The sequence below is a fragment of the Dendrobates tinctorius genome, unplaced genomic scaffold, assembly GCF_039654945.1.
Source record: "Dendrobates tinctorius isolate UK_male_01 unplaced genomic scaffold, ASM3965494v1 ptg000171l, whole genome shotgun sequence".
Lineage (NCBI taxonomy): Eukaryota > Metazoa > Chordata > Amphibia > Anura > Dendrobatidae > Dendrobates > Dendrobates tinctorius.
In genome coordinates, this window is record NW_027361838.1 from 3,766,811 (window position 1) to 3,790,585 (window position 23,775).

Sequence of the window (23,775 nt, forward strand, 5' to 3'; positions counted from 1 at the left end):
GAATTCAGATCGGACGCCATGTCACGTTTGGAGAGTCCCGGATGTACCTAAACAGTGGAAACCCCCTACAAGTGACCCCATTTTGGAAACTAGACCCCCCAAGGAACTTATCTAGATATGTGGTGAGAACTTTGAACCCACAAGGGCTTTACAGAAGTTTATAACGTACAGCGGTACAATTAAAAAATCATATTTTTTCCACAAAAATGATCTTTTCACCCCAATTTTTATTTTCCCAAGGGTAACAGGACCCTAAAAGTTATTGTGCAATTTGTCCTGAGTACGCTGATACCCCACATGTGGGGGTAAATCACTAATTGGGCGCATGGCATAGCTCGGAAGGGAAGCAGCGCCATTTGACGTTTTTGGCTGGAATTGAGATCGGACATCATGTTGCGATTGGAAAACCCCTGATGTACCTAAACAGTGGAAACCCCCCACAAATGACACCATTTTGTAAACTAGACCCCCCAAGGAACTTATCTAGATGTGTGGTGAGCACTTTGAACCCCCCAGTGCTTCACCGAAGTTTATAACGCCCAGGCGTGAAAAAGCCGGATTACTTACCGGTAATGCTCTTTTAATGAGTCCACGACAGCACCCACTTGGAGAGAGGGATCCGCCCATAGGAACAGGAAACCTACAGAGATAAAAGAGGGCGGTCCGCCTCTCCCCCTCAGTTGGATTTCAGAGTACCAGGAGGACCGCCAATTATTAGGCCATTTTATTGTCCAATATTCTAATTTTATTAACTTTACAACTAAGAAGGTGTATATACATAATGTTAACTTCTAGGGAGGGTTAGTGAACGGGTGCTGTCGTGGACTCATTAAAAGAGCATTACCGGTAAGTAATCCGGCATTTTACTCTTCGCCACGACAGCACCCACTTGGAGAGACTTTCAGAGACCTTCACCTGGGAGGGACCACCGTGCCGAGGACCGCTCTACCAAAGGCTAGGTCAGATGAGCATGATAAATCAAGCCTATAGTGATTATAAAAGGTAGAGGGTGTAGACCAGGTTGCCGCCTTACATATAGATTCGATTGCGACTTCTCCCCTTTCTGCCCAAGAGGAAGCCATAGCTCTGGTGGAATGTGCTTTGATACCCTCCGGAGGATTTTCATTGCTCTCAGAATATGCCAGACTGATCGCGTCTCTGATCCACCGAGACAGAGTACCTCTTGTGACTTCATATCCCTTCTTTTGGCCCTGGAAGGAAACAAGCAGAGCCCTACTCTTCCTCCAGCTGCTAGACCTCTCGATGTATTGTAACACAGCTCTTCTAACGTCTAGTGTATGGAACTTTTCTTCCTCTGGAGAAGAAGGGTTACTAAAAAATGAAGGGAGGTGGATCTCTTGCGATCTCTGAAACTTCCCTGCTACCTTTGGCAAGTATGAGGGATCTGGTTTTAATATTAGCTGATCCTGAAATGTCAACAGAAAAGGAGGTTCTATTGAGAGTGCTTGAATGTCGCTAACTCTTCTAGCTGAGGTTAGTGCAACTAGGAGTACCGTTTTGAAGGATAGGTGTTTAAGGGATATTGAGTCTAATGGTTCAAAGGGAGGACGTGTTAGAGCCTCCAGAACCAGGTTTAAGTCCCAAGGAGGAACTCTAGGTATGTGCATTGGCTCGCTCCGTTCACAGGCCGAGATGAATCTGCCTATCCATCTATTGCCTGCCACGTTATAACTATAGAGGGCCCCTAGAGCCGATACCTGGACTTTTAGTGTATTAACAGATAGGCCTAATTCCTTTCCTCTCTGTAGGAACTCTAGGATCGCTGTGATTGGAATTTCTCCAGAATCAGGGCCCGTGTGTGATTCTAGAAATTTTCTCCATACTCTGGTGTAAATTTTTGTCGTTGCCACTTTCCGACTTAGTAGGAGTGTACTGACTAATCCCTCCGAGAATCCCCTTGATCTTAACATTTCCCTTTCAAGTTCCAGGCCGTCAAGTGGAGATTGTCCACTTGAGGATGGAAGAATGGCCCCTGAGAGAGGAGCCTGGGGGTTGAAGGGAGCACCCACGGGTCTGTCACTGACATTGCTTGCAGGCACGAAAACCATGGCCTTCTGGGCCAGAATGGTGCTATTAAGATTATCCGTGCTTCTTCTGCTCTGATCTTCCTGATCACCTGTGGTAGTAGTATAATTGGTGGAAAAGCATATGCCAGTTTGAATTGCCACGGGGCCTGGAGTGCATCCAGAATTTCCGGATTGTCTGTTATATTTAGAGAGGAGAACCTTTGCACCTGCCTGTTTTCTCTGGTGGCGAAGAGATCTATTTGGGGTAGACCCCATAGCGACACGATGCGTGTGAATATCCCCCGGTCTAGACACCACTCTCCTTGTCGCAGTGTATGGCGGCTTAGAAAATCTGCCTGGACATTGTCTCTTCCCCTTATGTGGAGGGCTGAAAGAGACAAAAAATGTTTTTCTGCTAGGAATAAAATCCTTCTTGCGGAAGACATTAAGATGACTGATCGAGTTCCGCCTTGTCTGTTCAGATACGCGACTACTGTGGTGTTGTCCGAAAGGATTCTTACGTTTTCCCCTTGCAGCTGTGGAAGAAAATGACAAATTGCATGATAGACTGCTTTTAGTTCTTTTAAATTTGACGAATCCTTATCTTCGCCTATATCCCATAGGCCTTGGGCAAAAATATTCCCCATATGGGCTCCCCATCCTGTGGGGCTAGCGTCCGTGATAATTATACGGGAGGGTGTTATAACCCAAGGTACTCCCCCCGCTAGGTTATCGTCCGTTAGCCACCATGCAAGGGAGGTTAGGACTCCCTGGGATAGTGTGATTTTCTTTGTCAGATTCCCCCGGACACGAGATTCCTCTATGAGAATTTGGTGTTGTAGCTTCCTCGTGTGGAACTGGGCCCACCGAACTGCCGGGATGCAAGCCGTGAGGAATCCCAGAAGGGACATTGCTTCCCTTAAGGACATGTATGGTCGATCTATTGCTATCCTAACCTTCTTTTTAATTGCTGAAATTTTTACCTGTGGCAGCAGACACTTTTGGTATATGGAGTCTAGCTCGAGACCCAGGAAGGATTGGATAGACTGCGGCTCGATTCTGGACTTCTTGAAGTTTATTATCCACCATAGGGCCTGTAGGGACAAGATTGTATCAGCAACTCGCTCATTACATTGTTGAATTGAATTCCCTACTATCAAGAAATCATCCAGATAGGGTACTATTAGTGTATCTTTCTGGCGTAAAAAAGCCATCACTTCCAGCATCACCTTTGTAAATACTCGTGGTGCGATGGAAATGCCGAATGGCAGGCTGTGAACTGGAGATGTTGTATTTTGCCATCGAGGAGGACCGCCACTCTGAGGTATTTCTGATATCTGTAATGGATGGGAATATGATAATAAGCGTCCTTCAGATCCAAGCCTGCCATCATACAATTGGGGAAGAGAAGTTTAATCGTGGATCTTATGGATTCCATCTTAAATTTATGATTTATTATAAATGAATTTAATTTCTTTAGGTTGATTATCGTCCGGAATGATCCGTCTGGTTTAGATATCAGAAAGAGAGGGGAGTAAAATCCTCTCCCTTCCTGCCCTTTAGGAACCTGGACCAAAACTTTTTAGTTCAGTAGGTTCCAAATTTCAGCTTCCAGGGCCTGCTGTTGGACCGGTGAGCTGAAGGATGTTATAATTAATGAATTACTGGGTACATGATGGAATTTTATCTTTAGCCCTTCTTTAATAATGCCCAGAACCCAAGGGCTAGCCGTAATTTTCTCCCATTCTCGAAGAAAATTTTTTAGCCTTCCTCCTACTGGAGGGATTGGTTCCTCAGTTCCTGTCCTTGCGGAAGGAGGATCCCCTAAACATGGCACCTTTGCCTTTTCCTTCCTTTGTGGTCCAGCGGTTTTGATTTTCTGCTGTTCTTCCCCGACCAAATGGTCTTCTCCTAAACGCCCTCCTATAGAATGGGAGAGGAGGGTTAGGGAATCCTTTTTTCCTTTCTTTTGCCTTCATAAGGATTTCATCTAAGGCTTTCCCAAATAGGAACTCACCCTCGCAAGGAATGGTACACAGCTTTGTTTTGGACTGGGTGTCACCTCTCCAGCTTTTAAGCCATAGGCTACGTCTGGCGTTATTAGCCAATCCTGCTGTTCTGGCTGCCATGCGTAAGGAATCCGCAGAAGCATCTGCTATATATGCTGCTGCGCCACGGATTAGTGGTATGGCGGCACGTAGCTTGTCTCTGGAGATCTTCTGGTCTATCTGCTGGTCTAATTGATCGATCCAGACTAGCATAGAACGAGCTGTGCATGTACTGGCTATTGCCGGTTTAAACGTACCGGTAGCCGCCTCCCATGCCCTTTTTAAAGCAGCGTCTGCTTTGCGGTCAAGAGGGTCTTTTAGCACCCCTGTGTCCTCTACCGGTAGGATCGTTTGCTTTGAGGCGGAGGCCACTGCTGCGTCCACCTTTGGGACCTTACCCCATGTCGACAAATCTTCGTCGCTAAAGGGGTACCTTCTCTTTGAGGTTGAGGGCAGATATCCTCTCTGGTCCTGTCTCTCCCATTCCTTCTTAACCAGAGCTTTTATTGCTGGAATGACCGGAAAAACTCTCCTTTTCCTATCCGTGAGCCCCGCAAACATAATTTCCTGAGTCGTTTGTGGCTCCTTTGTGTCTGTGCATCCCATTGTATTCCTTACTGATTTAACTAAATTATCCATATTATCTAAAGGAAAACAGCAACGGCTCTCCATCTCTGAGGAGGACGCTGATGTGGATGCATTGGAATCATCTGAGGCTATTTCGCCCTCATCGGTGTCTACGGCCCCTGATGGCTTAGTAGTTTCGATACTAGTAGGCCTGCTAGACTGGTTTAAGGCCTGTAGTTCTTCTCTAATTATGGCCCTTATATCAACGGCTGATGTTGATGCCTGTTTCGCCGTTTCGTTAACGCATCTTTTGCACAGTCTTTTTGTGTAAGAGTCCGGTAGCGGACATGTACACAGGGCACATTCTTTATTTTTTGACTTTTCCTTCCTCTTAGTCTGAGATGGGGACATTATGACGGAGGAGAGAGGGAGATCGAGAGAGAGAGAGAGACATATCATCAGCTTGATAGGCAGAGCGACGTCCACTCACCCAGAGAAGCTGTAGGTACCGGCTCAGGAGGCTGAGAAGGAGGCTTGTTAGCGTGGCTTCTGTGGCTACGATCCGAGGAACCTCGTCTTGCGTGGTCCTTGGCTGCTGCTGCATCGCCTGCCTGGGGATGCGTGTCCTGCCTTGGTGAAGACATGATTGCACGCCGTATACTTTTGCCCCCGGCCTTTTGTAAGCTCCTTCATACCTGGTTCCTCCCCCTCCAGGTGCGCCTATCTGCGGCTTATTAGTATGCGCTTCAGCGCTCCTCTAGCCGCCGCTCAGTTAGTAAAATCATCATTTTTTTTTTTCCCCTTCCTCTCTGGAGGGGGCGGGGAGCGCCTGCGTCTGTGGTGCCGCCCAGCCGCGCATGCGCTGTGAGCCGAGGAGCCTCCGGTGACCCGGAAGCTACTCCTTAACACTTCCTGCCGCGCTGTATGAGCGTTCTCCTGGACGCTGAAGCCCCTCAGGAACGCCGGAGGCTGCCGTTTTCTCCGGTTCCTGCGCCCCCACATGGACCGGAATAGATCTCCTGCCGTTGCCATGTTCTCTTCAGAACACCGGTCGGCGCCACCCGGTACCGGTGTTTCTGGCTCGTAGTATATCCCAGCCGAGGAGGGAGCCGGATTCCAGCACTCCCCCGTCGCTGCCTCTGGACCGGAACTAATATATAGCGGGGGTGTCTCAAACCAATGTCAGATATTTAGAGGTAGCAAATTGGTATATCATAAACAATAAAACATAACCTTTAATGATTCTTTAAAAACCATACATCAAATCTAAACAAACATGTGCCAAAGTGCAATTGTGCAGTGCTCTATTAAAAACAAACCGTTATGTACTTTATGAGGTACCATATGGCCCTGGACATTATCGTATTTCTTGTCCAAGTGTTTCAAAACCTGGACTCTCCGACCATATGGGCCTTATATATATGTAATAGTGTGCCAACCGGCCTTTATGTCATCAGAATTATTATTACTTAATAGACATGTATCCAGCCCGTATACAAATAGCACAGCATATGTACAGCATCGGTCAAATGCATAAGCATAAAATCACCTCATCAGCAAATTGTATCCATTTATGATACCACTATAGAAACTGAGACCGCTGTACTTATCTTTAAACGCTTCTATAAAGAACGGATGATCAGGTAAGGTCCATCTGAAAACCCCAAGATCGTGACCCGATCTCCAGAATTGTCACCCAACGCGTTTCATCAATGTCTGACTCATCAGGGGTATTGTGACACCTTCTTCTGGCGCATAGCTTGCCCGTTGTGAGATAGCTGCCTTTTATAAATCGCGGCATACCGCGGCTTGTTGCCGTTTCCGGTTGCCCCGTTCAGTACTTCCGGTTTGCGCATGACGCCGGCATCTGCTCAGGCAACTTGCCCCACTTCCTGGGTTTTCCTAAACAGGCGCCGCGCGTCATGTTGAGACAGGAACCGACCATACCTTGCCCCACTTCCTGGGCGTAACCGGGCCTGTCGGTCTGCATATCAAAATATTGCGTGATTGGTCTAAGCAGTCACCTGACCATCACGTATCATTAGGAGCCGCTCACTTTGTTTTATTGCATCAATCTAATAGTGCGGCTTCATTTACTCAATCATAAATGTTGAATGCGTCCCCCTATCATTATTTATACGGGATCCGAATTATTAAGTCATTTTATGATTGCATAGGCATTATGAATCAGTACAAAACGCCAACACCCATATTATGGACATTGTCAGGGATTATCTTGTGAATAAAAACAAATTCTTTACACCCCATCATAGGAAAAGAAACAGAAAAAAAAGAAAAAAAGGGTCAGGGTACCAACTGCAAATTATGTGTAATGTGGAAATTATTCAATTAATTTTGTTGCATGCATAACAAAGGGATACCACCAACCTCCATGTATCTGTAGGAATTATAGAAAGGGTGCCCACTAAATCTGGCCCTATATGTCCCTAACTAGCTGTTCCCTACCTCACGCGGAGGTTGGCACCCTAAATTCCTGCGCAAATGGCGCCCCCACTCCTCGTCGGCTCTCCCTGAACTAGAAAGCCCTATTGAAACTCCCTACAAGAAGGAAGAAAAGGAAAGTGTCTCATTCAGTCCTTTGGGATATACAGATTGTAGTGAGAAAATCCAATATGTTTCTCTTTGGAGTATGCGTTTATCCCAATCACCTCCTCTTGGATTTTGGGGGACCTTTTCTATGCCCATGAAACTGACCGCCTTCACGTCACCCTTATGTCTTTGGTTGACATGGGTGGCTACCGGTGTATCACGTAAGGGTGACGTGAAGGCGGTCAGTTTCATGGGCATAGAAAAGGTCCCCCAAAATCCAAGAGGAGGTGATTGGGATAAACGCATACTCCAAAGAGAAACATATTGGATTTTCTCACTACAATCTGTATATCCCAAAGGACTGAATGAGACACTTTCCTTTTCTTCCTTCTTGTAGGGAGTTTCAATAGGGCTTTCTAGTTCAGGGAGAGCCGACGAGGAGTGGGGGCGCCATTTGCGCAGGAATTTAGGGTGCCAACCTCCGCGTGAGGTAGGGAACAGCTAGTTAGGGACATATAGGGCCAGATTTAGTGGGCACCCTTTCTATAATTCCTACAGATACATGGAGGTTGGTGGTATCCCTTTGTTATGCATGCAACAAAATTAATTGAATAATTTCCACATTACACATAATTTGCAGTTGGTACCCTGACCCTTTTTTTCTTTTTTTTCTGTTTCTTTTCCTATGATGGGGTGTAAAGAATTTGTTTTTATTCACAAGATAATCCCTGACAATGTCCATAATATGGGTGTTGGCGTTTTGTACTGATTCATAACGCCTATGCAATCATAAAATGACTTAATAATTCGGATCCCGTATAAATAATGATAGGGGGACGCATTCAACATTTATGATTGAGTAAATGAAGCCGCACTATTAGATTGATGCAATAAAACAAAGTGAGCGGCTCCTAATGATACGTGATGGTCAGGTGACTGCTTAGACCAATCACGCAATATTTTGATATGCAGACCGACAGGCCCGGTTACGCCCAGGAAGTGGGGCAAGGTATGGTCGGTTCCTGTCTCAACATGACGCGCGGCGCCTGTTTAGGAAAACCCAGGAAGTGGGGCAAGTTGCCTGAGCAGATGCCGGCGTCATGCGCAAACCGGAAGTACTGAACGGGGCAACCGGAAACGGCAACAAGCCGCGGTATGCCGCGATTTATAAAAGGCAGCTATCTCACAACGGGCGTGCTATGCGCCAGAAGAAGGTGTCACAATACCCCTGATGAGTCAGACATTGATGAAACGCGTTGGGTGACAATTCTGGAGATCAGGTCACGATCTTGGGGTTTTCAGATGGACCTTACCTGATCATCCGTTCTTTATAGAAGCGTTTAAAGATAAGTACAGCGGTCTCAGTTTCTATAGTGGTATCATAAATGGATACAATTTGCTGATGAGGTGATTTTATGCTTATGCATTTGACCGATGCTGTACATATGCTGTGCTATTTGTATACGGGCTGGATACATGTCTATTAAGTAATAATAATTCTGATGACATAAAGGCCGGTTGGCACACTATTACATATATATAAGGCCCATATGGTCGGAGAGTCCAGGTTTTGAAACACTTGGACAAGAAATACGATAATGTCCAGGGCCATATGGTACCTCATAAAGTACATAACGGTTTGTTTTTAATAGAGCACTGCACAATTGCACTTTGGCACATGTTTGTTTAGATTTGATGTATGGTTTTTAAAGAATCATTAAAGGTTATGTTTTATTGTTTATGATATACCAATTTGCTACCTCTAAACCTCTGGACCGGAACCCCTGCCGTTCTCGCAGCAACTGCACAGGCGGTTCCTTGGCCCAGGTAAGACTGTAGTGTATCCTGCGATTCCCCTTAGGAACTGGAAACCAACTGAGGGGGAGAGGCGGACCGCCCTCTTTTATCTCTGTAGGTTTCCTGTTCCTATGGGCGGATCCCTCTCTCCAAATGGGTGCTGTCGTGGCGAAGAGTAGAATAAAAAAATTCGTATTTTTTTCCACAAACATGATCTTTTAGTCACCATTTTTTTTATTTTCCCAAGGGTACCAGGAGAAATTGGACCCCAAAAGTTGTTGTCCTGAGTATGCTGATACCCCATATGTGGGAGAAAACTACTGTATGGGCACACGTCGGGGCTCGGAAGGGAAGTAGTGACGTTTTGGAATGCAGACTTTGATGGAATGGTCTGCGGGTGTCATGTTGCCTTTGGAGAGCCCCTGATGTACCTAAACTATTGAAACTCCCCACAAGTGACCCCATTTTGGACACTAGACCCCCCACGGAACTTATCTAGATGTGTGGTGAGCACTTCGAACCCCCAAGTGCTTCACAGAAGTTTATAACGCTCGGACGTGAAAATAAAAACAACATTTTTTTCCACAAAAAATGATATTTTTGCCCCCAATTTTTTATTTTCCTAAGGGTAACAGGAGAAATTGGACCCCAAAAATTGTTTTGCAATTTGTCCTGAGTAGGCTGATACCCTACATGTGGGGGTAAAACACTGTTTGGGCGCATGGCAGAGCTTGGAAGGGAAGGAGCACCATTTGACTTTTTCAACTCAGAATTGAAATCAGACGCCATGTTGCATTTGGAGAGCCCCTGATGTGCCCAAACAGTGGAAACCCCCAATTCTAACTCCAACCCGAACCCCAACACACCCCTAACCCTAATCTCAGCCCTAACCCTAACGGAAAAATTGAAATAAATACATTTTTTTATTTTATTATTTTTCCCTAACTAAGGGGGTGATAACGGGGGGTTTGATTTACTATTTATGGCGGTTTTTATATTTGGCAGCTGTCGCACGCTAAAAGACGCTTTTTATTGTAAAAATAGTTTTTGCATCACCACATTGAGCTATAATTTTTCCGTATTTTTACCCACCGAGTCATGTGAGGTCTTATTTTTTGCGGGACGAGTTGACTTTTTTATTAGTACCATTTTCGGGCACGTGACATTTTTTGATCGATTTTTATTCCGATTTTTGGGACGCAGAATGAACAAAAACCTGCGTTTCATGAATTTCTTTTTGGGGGGTGCGTTTACACCGTTCCGCGTGCGGTAAAATTGATAAAGCGGTTTTATTCTTCGGATCAGTACGGTTACAGTGATACCTCATTTAGGTTTATTTTTATGTTTTGTCGGTTTTATGCAATGAAAACTATTTTATATAAAAAATAATTATTTTTGCATCGCTTTATTCTGCGAGCTATAACTTTTTTATTGTTTCGCTGATGATGCTGTGTGGCGGCTCGTTTTTTGCGGGACAAGATGACGTTTTCAGCGGTACCATGGATATTTATATGCGTCTTTTTGATCGCGCGTTATTACACTTTTTGTTTGGCGGTATGATAAATCATTTTTTGCTTCGTTTTTTATTTTTTAAGGGGTTCGCTAAAGGGGTTAACTAATGGGACAGTTTTATAGGGCGGGTCGTTACGGACGCGGCGATACCTAATGTGTACTTTTATTGTTTTTTATTTCCAAAAAAAATGGTTTTATTGGGGGAATATTTTTTTTTTCTTTTCTAATTTATTTGGCGATTTTTTTTAAATTATTTTAACACTTTTTTTTTTTAACTTTATTAAATAGTCCCAGGTGGGACATCACTGTCCAGTGACAGATCAGCGATCTGTCACAGGAAGTGCAGAAGGCTTCCTCGTGCCTGCGCTTTGCAGGCACTGAGGAAGCCAGCTTCCTGCAGGCCCCCGTCGCCATCTTTGATTCAGGGGCCTGCAGGAAAGGAGCCCCCCGCAGCAGCGCTGCACATTGCGCTGCCGTGGGGGGCTCAGGGAAGCAGGGAGGGAGCCCCCTCCCTGCCGATGCTTCCCTTTAACCCCCGGTACACCGCGATCGTGTTTGATCGCGGTGTGCAAGGGGTTAACGTGTCGGGGGCAGTCCGTGACCGCCCCTGACACATTGTGCCGGGTTTCAGCTGTGATAATCAGCTGACACCCGGCCGCGATCAGCGGCACTCACCACGTGGGCGCCGTTGATCGCGGTAGACGTACTATCCCGTCCATGGGCATAGGGACCCGGGTCCCATGGACGGGACAGTACGTCAGATGTCAGGAAGGGGTTAAATCCCACGGCACTAATCTTTCTCTTAAGATCGGCCTTGATCTCTATGAAGCCCTAATAAATCTAGATACCCAATAATTCCATGCTAGATCAGTTATACAGGGCCCCCAGAGCTGATATCTGAACTTTGCGGGTGCTGGTGGATAGACCTAGTTCGAGGCCTTTCTGCAGAAACTCCAGAACACGACCCACTGGAGCCCCATCCTCAATCCTTTATGCCGAAACAGAAATTTTCGTGTTCTGGCATAAATTCTGGTTGTGGATAGCGTCCTACTCTGAAGTAGGGTTGGAGACAAGATTGGGAGAGAAACCCCTTTCCTTCAACAGCACCCTCTCAAATTCCAAGCTGTAAAATGAAGGTTGGATAGTAGGCTGGTCCCTAAGAGGAGCTTCGGAACCTCAAAGAGGACCCACAGGTCGGTGACAGACATTATCCTTAACCATGAGAACCATGGTCTTCTGGGCCAAAAGGGGGCAATTAAGATAATCCTTTGTCTTCTCTGATCTGCCTTACCACCAGCGGAATTAGGGCTATTGGAGGTAAAGCGTACGCCAGGTTGAAGTTTCATGGAACCAAGAAGGCATCCAACCCCTGGGATCCTTCGCTGTGAGTCAAAGAACAAAAAATGTTTTTACCTTCCTGTTCAACCTGGTGGCAAAGAGGTGTAAAGCACAGATGTGGGGCCATCTGGCTGAAGATGGACTGATCTAACCTCCATTCTCCTTGCCTTAGATTCAGCTTAAAAAGTCTTCTCTGGTGTTCTCTTTTCCTCTTATGTGAACAACCATCAAAGACAGGAGATCACTTATTCCAATTAGCGGAAAGTTATCTATCACCTCCATTAAGGGGCTGGATCGGGATTCAGCCATGGTGGTTTATGTAGGCCACCGTCACCTGATTGTTGGAGAGGATTCTGACATAACCCTGTAGGGACACAAGGATTCTTCTTACTGCCAACTCAACTGAAAACAATTCCTTCAAGTTTGATGAAAAAAAAAAACTATTACCCCCTGACCAAACCCCTTGAATTACTACATCTTCTAAATGGGCCCCCTCAACCTCTGGGGCTCGCATCCTTGGTGAATACCCGTGAGATTTCATTGACTCAGGGAACCACTCTGGATAGTTTAGTAACATCCAGCCACCAGAGAAGTGACTGTATTGATGACGGGGATAGCATCTTTCCTTCCAGGTGCAATCTAAGGGAAATGTTTTAACACATCCCATTGTAAGGCGCTAGTATGGAACGGGCCCACAGGACTGCCGGAATGCAAAACCTCAGAGAACCTAGAAGAGATATTGCACTCTAAGAGACATGGTGGGTAACTTGTGGACCCTTAACACCTGGCATTGGATGTTTTCTATTTTACCGCCTGGGAGACGACACACCTGCAACTCCGAATCCATTAGAAGCCCCAGAAATTACTGTACTTTTAGGGTCTTGAACCTTGATTTTTCGTTTTTTTTTTTATTAAGGTTCAACATCCACACCCAACCTAAGCATTCTAAAAAGCAGGGCTGTGGAGTCGGAGTCGTGGAGTCGGAGCTCATTTTGGTGGAGTCGGAATAAAATGGACCGACTCCGACAATATATAATAAATTGGGTACAGTAATTCAATGCAGGATGTGCTGAATATTTTTTCATAGGAGTTTGGGAAAGTTATGAAATGTCCTATAAATGACTGTTCTATTCCTGATCTAAGGCTACATTCACACACAGCGTTTTTCCTGTGTTTTTTGAGGATACGTTTTTCAGCTGCAAAAGCTGATCATCTTTTTAAAAAACCGCATAACCTGAAAGGTTTTTGAGCTCATAGATAATTTCAATAGCAAAAGCAGTTTAGAAATCTGCTCTATCTATCCATTTATCCATATCTGTCTATCCATATCGTATCTGTACCAAAAAGAATGAAAACCGGGTAGTACACCAATATATATTCTGTTCTATCTAAATATCTTGATTATTGGATCATAAAAATGATTAAATGTCTGAGGTTCACATTGTACTACAATAAATTTTTCACTTAAATATAAGCAATATGTGTGGGAGTCTGAGTCGGTGTAAGGGAAATTGAGGAGTCGGAGTCGCAGGTTTGGCTTACCGACTCCACAGCCCTGCTAAAAAGGGTACATTACTCCTTCTAGCTGGCTAGTGCAATGCTGGGCGGAATTGCCTACTACTACAAAATCATCCAAAGATGGGACAAGAAGTACATTCTTCTACCAAAGATGTATTTTCTGGATTCTACTGTGATGGAGGTTTATTCCCCTTATGGTTGTTGGTATCGAGTACTCTTCTCCATAACTAATTAATGCTTGATCAGAAAGGTAAAGACAGGATTTGGGGGTCAAGGGGTTAAAGTACGTTTGACTTTAATCAAAAACAGATATGTCGCAGTGATTTTTTTTTTGGGCAGGAAACCAAAACAAGGTGATGTGAACAGTATAATTAGATTTTAATGGGTATGTGTTTTGTGAGTGAATGAGACATAAGGCTAAGCTTTACATTCCCAGTAGAGGCTCCATTTGAAGCTTCTTTCATGAAGGGAAAAATTTCCCAGAAATATAGGACAGCATGCAACATTTTTTTCTAATATAATGATGGTATTTGGTGGGCACCATAAGTCTATAGGGTGCCACTGGTGTATGTCCCCGTTTTTGGTTTTCTGTTCCTTAGATGGAACATGAGGAAGTCTTACCATTTCTGGCTTTATTAGTGAGCTTGTGCACGGCCATCAGACAGATTTTCTGTCTTCCACACCTCAATCAGGTCATGATTCTGTCCATGAAACAGAATACTGGAGACAATTTGAGGTGCTGACAATTAAATCGTAGAATTCGAAGGAAATCCTGAAAACATGATCTGATAAGAGTACTTGTTCTGGGAGGAAATTCCAGATTGTTGCAGGCAAATGGCCGGCAGGGGACAAGTGACTGCTAACTGGTTGCAGCGATCATATGGCGTCTGAGCCAGAAGAAAGTCTCCTAGTCCGCTCTCCTAGCTTGGACAGCACAGACCGCTGCAGAGAAAGCCAAGATATCACTGAAACCTCTACAGAATATGCACAAAGGTAAAAGCCACAACATGGTGTTTAAGAGTTTTATTTCTCAGTCATTCTACAAGCCTCATACACAAATTACTCCACACAGATTGAAGCATACATTGCCACATAAAAAGCTACCTGCTTCTGCACATTACCTTTTATAATGAATGCAGTTAATCTGCCTATATAGGTTTCTATTTCTTGTTACATGGTGGACATATGTCTGAGCTTCGGTAAAAGCCCACTTCACTAACAGCAAGCCCATTGCAATTTGCAAGATCGGCTGTCAATAAAGAGGTGAAGACGACACTTTATGCGAGCCACCCTATATGTAAAGGTCTCTACTGATCCCTTCAACATCAAAAGCCACTATAAGTATGAGTCAAGCATTTCATCTAAATTTTAAAAACACACAGCATTTTCTGCTGCTCGAGCCATCTCAGTCTCACTGTGTTCAAGCCACACGTTAAAAACATGATCAGGAGTTTTGTCCTGTAGGGAGCACACTGATCGGGTTCAGCTCTTCCAACCTGCATTATGCAGGGATGTTAACCGCTGCATTAATGCTGTATGGACACAGCCTATTTCTCCTTTCCTTTTTTTTTTTGCTTTTATTTTAAAGCAGTTGCAGCATTGGGGTTATTCATCAAAGATGGGTGGAGGGCCGTCATCATCCTTCTGGAACATCGCTATCTTCTTTCCATGATTCTGGACATGATCTTCATTTGCTCGCTCCAGAGCTTCAATCTAGAGGGACAAAGCCAAGGTTTTTAGAAGACCCTAATCTGTTCAGTTACTGCAAGATAGATACCCCAAAAATCCAGAACATCCTCTAAATAGCCATATACAAACTGGTCGCAGTTAGTTATAATGACAGCGCTGCATTCTGCCGATATACACCAAAGTCATTGGATCTCAGAATTTGTACTAATAAGGCCTTAATGAAAGAAAAGCTTGAGTGGGTTGGTAAATCATTTACCTCTGCCATGAAATCTACTTGATTGTCAGATGCAATATTTAGTCCAGACACCATATTAAAGAGCTCACGTTCATTGGGAGTCTCAGAAACACCACATTTCTGGAAGAACTATTTGGAACAAAAAAAGGACATGGTTATCACTTACACAATCCAGAGTCTTTCCTATGTAAGAGACCAATTTTACATTCAATATTAAATTTACCTCCATAAATCATTTTCTTTACTACAACTTACACTATACTGAAACTTAACCCTGATTACACAGCACTGACAATACTTGTAAGGGGGCCCATGTACCACACTAACGCGATTTGAACTTACTGGGTCAAAATGACTCCCATAGTAAATATCAATCTACCTCCTCCCACTAAATTCAGAGTTCATTATTATTTTGGCGGCTTCACTCCAATAGTTGTGGAGTAGTGCAGCTTCGATATCTAATCAGACGGTGTGAAAATCCACAACAAACCCTGGGATAATCCTCCATTTCACACAGTTTTCTTACAGGTATTTACTAGATTTATCACCCCTCCACTGCTTCAGGTAAATCAGTAGGATTCTGGCGATCCTTTGGCTTTTTCTCATTAAGACCCCCATGCACAGTCTCCATCAAAACTATGTAATTCAAAGGAACATGCCAAGATTTTTAAATCAATTTATATGGAATACTTAAGGAAAACCAAACAAAGAAAAACAGATTACTCCCATGTGTATGACGTGCTAGAAACCCTAAAATAAAAGTGTTACAGTGCTTTACCTATCAAAGTAGAAACCTCTCCAGTTTTGTCCCTTCTTACCTGAGAAACGTTCCTACAGTCTCTGTACAGAAATCCCAGCCCGTGAGGGTGAGTGGGCTCCACAGACTGACTCACATCAATAAGCCAAACCTACAAGAGAAAAGAAATTAAGATATGTATAGAAACATATTTCTATCATTTACCACAGCATCTAAGACTCTACCTGATCCCAGACCTTAAGAGTAACGTGTCAGCTGTACAGAACAGCCAGCACTCACAAATGATGGCACTGATGCAACATATAAGAGGTCAACACCAGATATTAAAACCTGACAGGCGAAGGCTTCACCATGAACAAGGACAAACAAATCTCTCTTCATCTAGCCTGTGACATTTTACTAAACTGGATAGTTACCTTCCCATCATTCCACAACATGTTATATTCACTCAAGTCGGCGTGTATAAGGTTGCACTTCTCATAAAGCTGCTTCATCATCTTAAAAAAAAAAAAAAAAAAAAACAAATAAAAAAAATAATTACAATCTACATTTTATTGATTCACATTATAGGAACGGAAAAAAGCGCAAATAGGGTCTTATCTGAGAAACAGGGTAAGAACCATATTAAAATTCTTCTCACCTGATATAGGAGAGGTATAGCGCATGAAATCAGTCAGCTGCCGCACATCCAAAAGTCAAACCAGTGACCGCCGAGACATATAGTTAAATGGAGCTTTTTTATGGATTCAGTGCGCTGCTGAACATAACACACAATTACTCGTGCATTAGAAGATCGATGCTTTATTCATTTCTTTTTCCCAACGTGTTTCGAAGTGCAAATCACTTCTTCCTCAGGGGATGATATACAGGCTGTATAACTGTATATCATCCCCTGAGGAAGAAGTGATTTGCACTTCGAAACGCGTTGGAAAAAGAAATGAATAAAGCATCGATCTTCTAATACACGAGTAATTGACGGTTATGTTCAGCAGCGCACTGAATCCATAAAAAAAAAGCTCCATTTAACTATAAATCTACATTTTATGAAAGACTGAAAACCTCATTGCTCTGTGGGTTAATAAGGTGGTAAAACCACCTTTGTTTCGGCAAGATTTCGCAAAACTCCAAAAAGTGTAATTACGGAAAAACCGTGCCAATAACGATGAAGTTTTATCACAATTTTGCAAAATGTAAACTCATCCTTAGGCCAGTTTCACACGACCTGACATTTCCAGTACCGCAGATACCAGTATCAGTGTGTAATATCTGTGGCAACCAGGGCTGAGGAGTCGGAATTAAATGGACCGACTCCTAAAATATATAATAAATTGGGTACAGTAGTTCAATGCAGAATGTGCTGAATATTTTTTTCATAGGAATTTGGGAAGTTATGAAATGTCCTATCAATAGCTGTTCTATTCCTGATCTAAGGCTACATTCACACAAGAACAGGCTCTTGCTATTGTAACGGACAATGCTTCAAACATACCGTATATACTCGAATATAAGTCGAGATTTTCAGCCCAAAAAATTGGGCTGAAAGTCCCCCTCTCGTCTTATATTCGAGTCATATACACCGGTGGGTCGGAGGGGGAGGGGGAACGGGGGTGTAAGGTCATACTTACCCGTCCTGACGCTGTGTCTTGAGCCCCCAGCTTCTCCCCGTGCTCTCTCTTCAGCCGTCACGTGGTGCCGCTCATTAAAACTCATGAATATGCGCATATTCATGAGTTTTAATGAGCGGTACCACATGACCGCTGAGGGCAGGAAGAGAGAGCGCGGAAAAGCTGGGGGCTCAAGACACAGCGTCAGGACGGGTAAGTATAGCGATACTTACCTGTCCTGCATCCATGGCTGCTTGCTGCTGTCTGTGTCTGTCATCGGTCAGTGACTTCAGACAGCAGAGGGCGCGGTGACGTGTTAGTGCGCGCCGCGCCCCCTGCAGTCTGAACGTCACTGACTGATGACGTGGCAGATAGTGGTGAGCAGCCATGGACGCAGGACAGGTGAGTATCTGACACCCAGCGACGGAGAGGTGAGCATGTCATTTTTTTATTTTTACATGGGGCAGCATATGGGGGAATCATCTATGGAGCTTCTTATGGGGGCAGCATATGGGGGGCATAATCTAAGGAGCTTCTTATGGGGGCATAATCTATGGAGCATTTCCCACCCTAGACTTATACTCGAGTCAATAAGTTCTCCCAGTTTTTTGTGGCAAAATTAGGGGGGGGGGTCGACTTATACTCGGATCGACTTATACTCGAGTACATACGGTAAGTACAATTACACTGATGAATGAGAGTAATGAACAACAGCTAGAAGAAAATTTAGGATTCAGCATGTTTGAGATGGAAGGCCACAGTGCTGTTCATGTAACTGAGGAACAAACAGATATTACAACAGAAGAACAGCAAAATTACTGTTGAAATAGATGATCTTGTTGAAGCCGCTTCAAAACACTTCCATATTCATCACATCCGCTGTGTTGTGCACACGCTGCAGCTGGCAATAAGAGATAGTCTGCAAGAGGGACATACTGGAAATCTGATTGGAAAAGTGCGGAAATTTGTTTTTGCCGCCAGAACCACTACAATTGATTCCATCTTGAAGAAACGTGCTGGGAAAGGGGCAATTGTCGATCAAGCCACTCGGTGGGGCAGCACTTAATGATTGAGCGATTGCTTGAACTAAAACAGTTTCTTATAGATATGGCGAACCCTCAGGTAACCCTAAATGAAGGTCAATTGGCACAGGTGGCTGAATTGAAGGAATTGCTTAATCACCCATTTACCTTGACAAAAAAATTACAAGCTGAGGATTTAACTCCTGGCATTTTCATAAGGGAGTGGAAGAACTTGCTATTTTACCTGTCCCAAAGAGGAGGTTTAATCGCAGATGGCATTTCTGCTTCAATGAAACAAAGAGAGACAGCTATTGGAAAATAAAATTCTTCCGGCAGCTGTTTATGTGGACCCGAGTCATCGTATACTGCTTGATGATCAACAGCTTATTAAAAGGAAAAGAAGATCTGACTGAAGTAGTTCGGATGAGTGGCCTATAGGAGGACTGCCAGGCGCAAGAGGACTTGGGTCCTGACAGTGCTACTGCTGCCATATCTTCATCCTCATCAGATGAGGCATCTGACTTTGCCTGCTCCATGTCATCCAAATACTTGTCAAAGTGTTGCCGCAAGGAAAAAGATTTCACTCCGTCTCCTATAGCAAGCAGATTAACCATATTTCAGCAAAAAGTTTCACTTGCTCTCGAAGAAATAGAAAAATTCAACCGTTCATCAAAACTGACTGTGCATGAGGCAATTCCTTAATAACCGGAAATTGTTAGAGATGTTGCCCATGTGGTGACGGCTTTGCCTCCAACCCAAGCTACTGTAGAGAGGTTTTTCTCTAACCTTAAAATTATTAGGTCAGATTTGAGGTTATCTATGAAGGAGGATCTGATGGAGGCAATTCTACTTCTTAGAACAAATTCATAGACTGCACAAATGTTATTTAGCATGTTTTGTTGAAAACTGTTTTTTGCCACTTACATAGTTTATTACATAGTGATTATATATATGTAATCAATATTACATATTTACAATCTATTACAGTTTTTTGTGTTCTAAAGTTGTATTCCAATATATATTATGTTCCATCTAAATATCTTGATTATTGTATCATAAAAATAATTAAATGTCTGATGTTCACATTGTACTACAATAAATTTTTCACTTAAATATAAGCAATATATACGAGTCAGGAGTCGCAGTTGGTGTAAGGGAAATTGAGGAGTTTGAGTCGCAGGTTTGGCTTACCGACTCCACAGCCCTGGTGGCAACGGTACCGCATGTACCAGCAATTGAGAAGCAGCGGGAACAGCACTAACTGTACCCGATGCCGGATGCTGAAGATCGCTCTTATTGTTCGCTGCTAGCACTGCGATCAGCGCAAGCATGGGAGAATGGTGAGCGTTATATTCAACACCTGTTGCTGCCAGTAAGTGAGAGCAGGTGGTGGCTGAAGGGAGTATCAGCCGCCTGCTCTATAAATAAACAAACCGATGTGGATTCCCCTGTATTTTTGATACTACAGTGGGCCCTTTACCAGCCTGAGAATACCAGTCCCCAGCTGTCTGCTTTAAAAACTAGTCAAAAACAGGGGGAGTTAATGTCTATTTATAGCACAGGCGGCAGCTGATTAATACTCATCAGCCGCCTGCTCTTACTGTAATTAGCAGCAGGTGTAATAGTCCCATAAGCCGCCGCCTGTTCTCACTGTTCCTGTTTGACTATAACATTCTCCCCTGCTCGTACTGATCGCAGTGCCAGCAGTGGAGAATGATGCAAGTGGTCTATAGCACCGGGAAACAGTGCTAACTATACCGCTGCTTCCAGACACCGGTACGTGTCACACGGAAGTCATCCATGTGCAGGACGTTTTGCAGCCCATGCGGCTGTAAAAAAAAAAAAAAAAAAAAAAAAAACCACGACAAGTCAGCGTATTTTGCCAACAGAGACATGGTCCGTGGAAACACACCGACATGTGCACAGACCTATTCGCTTGAATTTGTCTATGTGTTTAAGTGTCTGTCGGTATGTGTGAAAACGGTCACCACACGTACCAGGGACACTGACGTGTGAAATAGCCCTTAGACATGGAAGGGTAAAAGTGTACATTCCTATACTGCAAATTCTCTATAAATCTAAAATCTGAAACAGTTGTCAGCAAATATAAAACATGTGGATTTCCATGGTAATTTTACATAAGATTTCTCCCATTTCAATACAATGGTTATAATGGCTTCTCCTCAGGGCTTGCACAACAGATAAATCATGGTATACATTATATTTTGTGCAACGTACTCCTATACCTATAGATTTTTTTTTTTTTTTTTTAATACATAAGGTATGCTTTTTTTTGGGCCTAGGTTAAGGGGTTTGTCCACAACTTTGACAACCCCTTCTTAAATACTGATTTCCCCAGTGAACACTGTCGGGACTGATGTGGTATATCAATGTCACACCATTGCTGGGAGTCTCGAAATAAACATTGTTGGAAAAGGCCCAGTGCGAGGCGAGTATTTGTTATTTTTACTTCACATTTGGGATGCAGTATTAAAAGAAGGGGTTGTACAAGTAGTGGGCCCCTTTAAGGATAGGTCAATAGTCCTGAATAACCACTTTCATTAGACCTTAAATTGCTTAAAAACAGATAAAATGTGGTTACTTACAGCCAGAACCTGGTAATAAGCAATTTTGGAGTCCTCCAAGCTCAGTTTTGCTTCTTTGAGTGTGGGGGCGGGTATCTGATCCTTTCCAATAAAAGACATGACCAGAACATGCTTCTTCAACATGACAACTTCTGGGCAAGGAATACCAGCCTTCTTCATCCTGTTTTAGGATTATTTTAACATAAAAACACAAAGACCCATCATGAACAACATGTACCGTTAATATAGTGATACATTCTTTTTCAGCAGAGCTCTGCAGCAAAACTACAGCAGCTACACGGTGTAAAGGGCTTTTCTGAGAAAACATCTTTATGGCTCATCCTTGGAATAAATCTTTAAGGGATTACTCCCAATTCTCCCCACTCCAAACCAGCCAGGCTCATCTTTGTCGTCTCTACCATTTGCTAACCACTATCTTGATTAACTGTTCACTTAGGAATTCAATTTAGGCCGGTTTCACATTTGCGCTTCAGGGCGCAGCGACGGCCTGCGCACGGCCGCCGATAAGCCCCGCCCCCTGCCGCGCCTCCGTCGGTAGCTCCGCCTCCTGGCGCATGACGCTGCATACGTCATGTGCCCCTTATCTTTATCACTGATGACTCAGGCCGTGCGCAGTATGCGTTTGGCGGCGCCTGCGTCCTTTTGACGGTGCGCCGACCAGTGCCAAACGCAACCTGTTGCAATTTGGTTGCGCTCGGCGCACCGTCAAAAGGACGCAGGCGCTGCCAAACGCATACTGCGCACGGCCTGCGTCCTCAGTGATAAAGATAGGGGACGCATGACGCATGCAGCGTCATGCGCAGGGAGGCGGAGCTACCGGCGGAGGCGTGACAGGGGGCGGGGCTTAGCGGCGGCCGTGCGCAGGCCGTCGCTGCGCCCTGAAGCGCAAATGTGAAACCGGCCTTAAAGTTACCCCAAAAACTTTCCGGAACTCCACATGTCCACCCTATATACACCCTCCCTTATTTAATCCCATCAACAGTCACCCCCGTTTCCTCAGATAGTAACCTCTATTCCTATGGTACAATTGCATTCACTGGCATACCTCTTCAAGTTATGCTTCTCCTTTTCTGCCCACATGCGGATGATTTTACGCGGATTGAGCTTGCTGAAGCGATCCTTGAATCTATAGTCGTCCTTGATGTACTTATCCCTGTTCTTGAACTCATTTAAGGTGGTCTTGAATACTTTGAGGGCACATTCGGCAGGGACGTCTTGATCTTCCATACTAAATAGGGAAATTAATCGTTATAAACATTTCTTTTAACAGGACATGAACTCTAGTTAAGGCTGAAGATCACATGAAATTCTATTTAGGCTTTCATCCACCTATGAAAAATAAAATCGTTGATCATTATCAGACACTTCTCGCTAGGATACAAGTTTAATACAAAGTACCTAGAGGCCACTTGTCTAGGTTCCGCACCATACAGAACAAGGCACTTTTATACCCGTTACAGTGGAAGAGCAGTGTGCATGCCTGACTGCCAGAAAAACCAAGAGCAGAGTTCGACAGTCCTATGGAGAATGAATGAAACTGCAGCAGAACATGTGTACTGCAGCTCCATTTTAACAGGGATAAAAGCGCGCAGTGCCAACGGGTATGGGTCCTAGCAGTCGGACCCCCTTCAATCCATGTTATCACTGATCCCATGGATAGATGAGAATCTTTTAGGCCGGGATCACACGTGAGAAATTTGGACGAGTCTTGCATCTTAATACCCGGCACTGCCTCCAGCACTCGGGAGCGGAGAATGCAGCTGCCTAGAAATACACGCAGCCGCACACTCTGCTCCAGAGTGCCGGTGGCAGTGCCGGGTATTAAGATATGAGACTTGTCCAAGTTTCTCGCATGTGTGATCCCGGCCTTACAATATAAACCCTTTGATTTTTTTTTTTCTTCTTTTAAATAATTAAAGCAAATAGCTGAAACATATTTTTCTCACTTCATGGACATGTGCTGTGATCTGTGGGTGTTATTATCTATTGTCAATGAAGAAGTCTGTGTTTCCCTGTTTCATAACAGACGTTTGGTAGACTTCCTCCATTTTCAAAAATCCCACATTTATTCGACAAGGCTAGTTAGTCAACATACCTTCCTCCACTGGCATGAAAAACAACGGATTCTTTCCCAGTGCTCACACAGCCATTAATGGTCTCCAGAACCCCAGCGTTCACCATCTTGTATAACAGCAGCCTGGTCTTAGGGTCAACTACTTTCTCCTGCACCACAAGACATGGTAAAGTTAGGTGGTAAAGCAGCAATACCCCAGTAAAGCCCATTCCCAGAGGAGGCAGGCCTACTTACAGCAGTGGAGACTTCCTTCTTGTCGTGCAGTCTCGCACTCTTACGCTGCTCAGAAATAGAGTGTTGCTTCAAAACATTAAAAACTTGGTTGGACAGCTTCAGATCCATCCCTATTCCATCTCCAACCTGAAACTCTGGTGCAAACTGCAAAAGACAAATTGTTGAAGTGTTAAAGCCAATACCAAAATTGCAATATA

At 44.1% G+C, this 23,775-nt stretch overlaps 1 protein-coding gene across 1 annotated transcript in view; it reads right to left on the reverse strand.

Moving 5' to 3' along the window:
* Positions 1-14,365: 14,365 nt before the first annotated feature.
* RIOK3 (RIO kinase 3) overlaps positions 14,366-23,775 on the reverse strand; it is a 29,643-nt gene continuing 20,233 nt past the window's right edge. Inside the window, exons 6-13 of the mRNA XM_073550834.1 lie at positions 23,579-23,722; positions 23,366-23,493; positions 22,316-22,498; positions 21,271-21,430; positions 16,455-16,535; positions 16,100-16,189; positions 15,303-15,410; positions 14,366-15,070 (exon numbers count right to left, since the gene is read on the reverse strand). Coding sequence (XP_073406935.1) covers positions 14,963-15,070; positions 15,303-15,410; positions 16,100-16,189; positions 16,455-16,535; positions 21,271-21,430; positions 22,316-22,498; positions 23,366-23,493; positions 23,579-23,722 — 1,002 coding nt within the window. The 3' untranslated portion in view covers positions 14,366-14,962. The remainder of the gene's footprint in view (positions 15,071-15,302; positions 15,411-16,099; positions 16,190-16,454; positions 16,536-21,270; positions 21,431-22,315; positions 22,499-23,365; positions 23,494-23,578; positions 23,723-23,775) is intronic.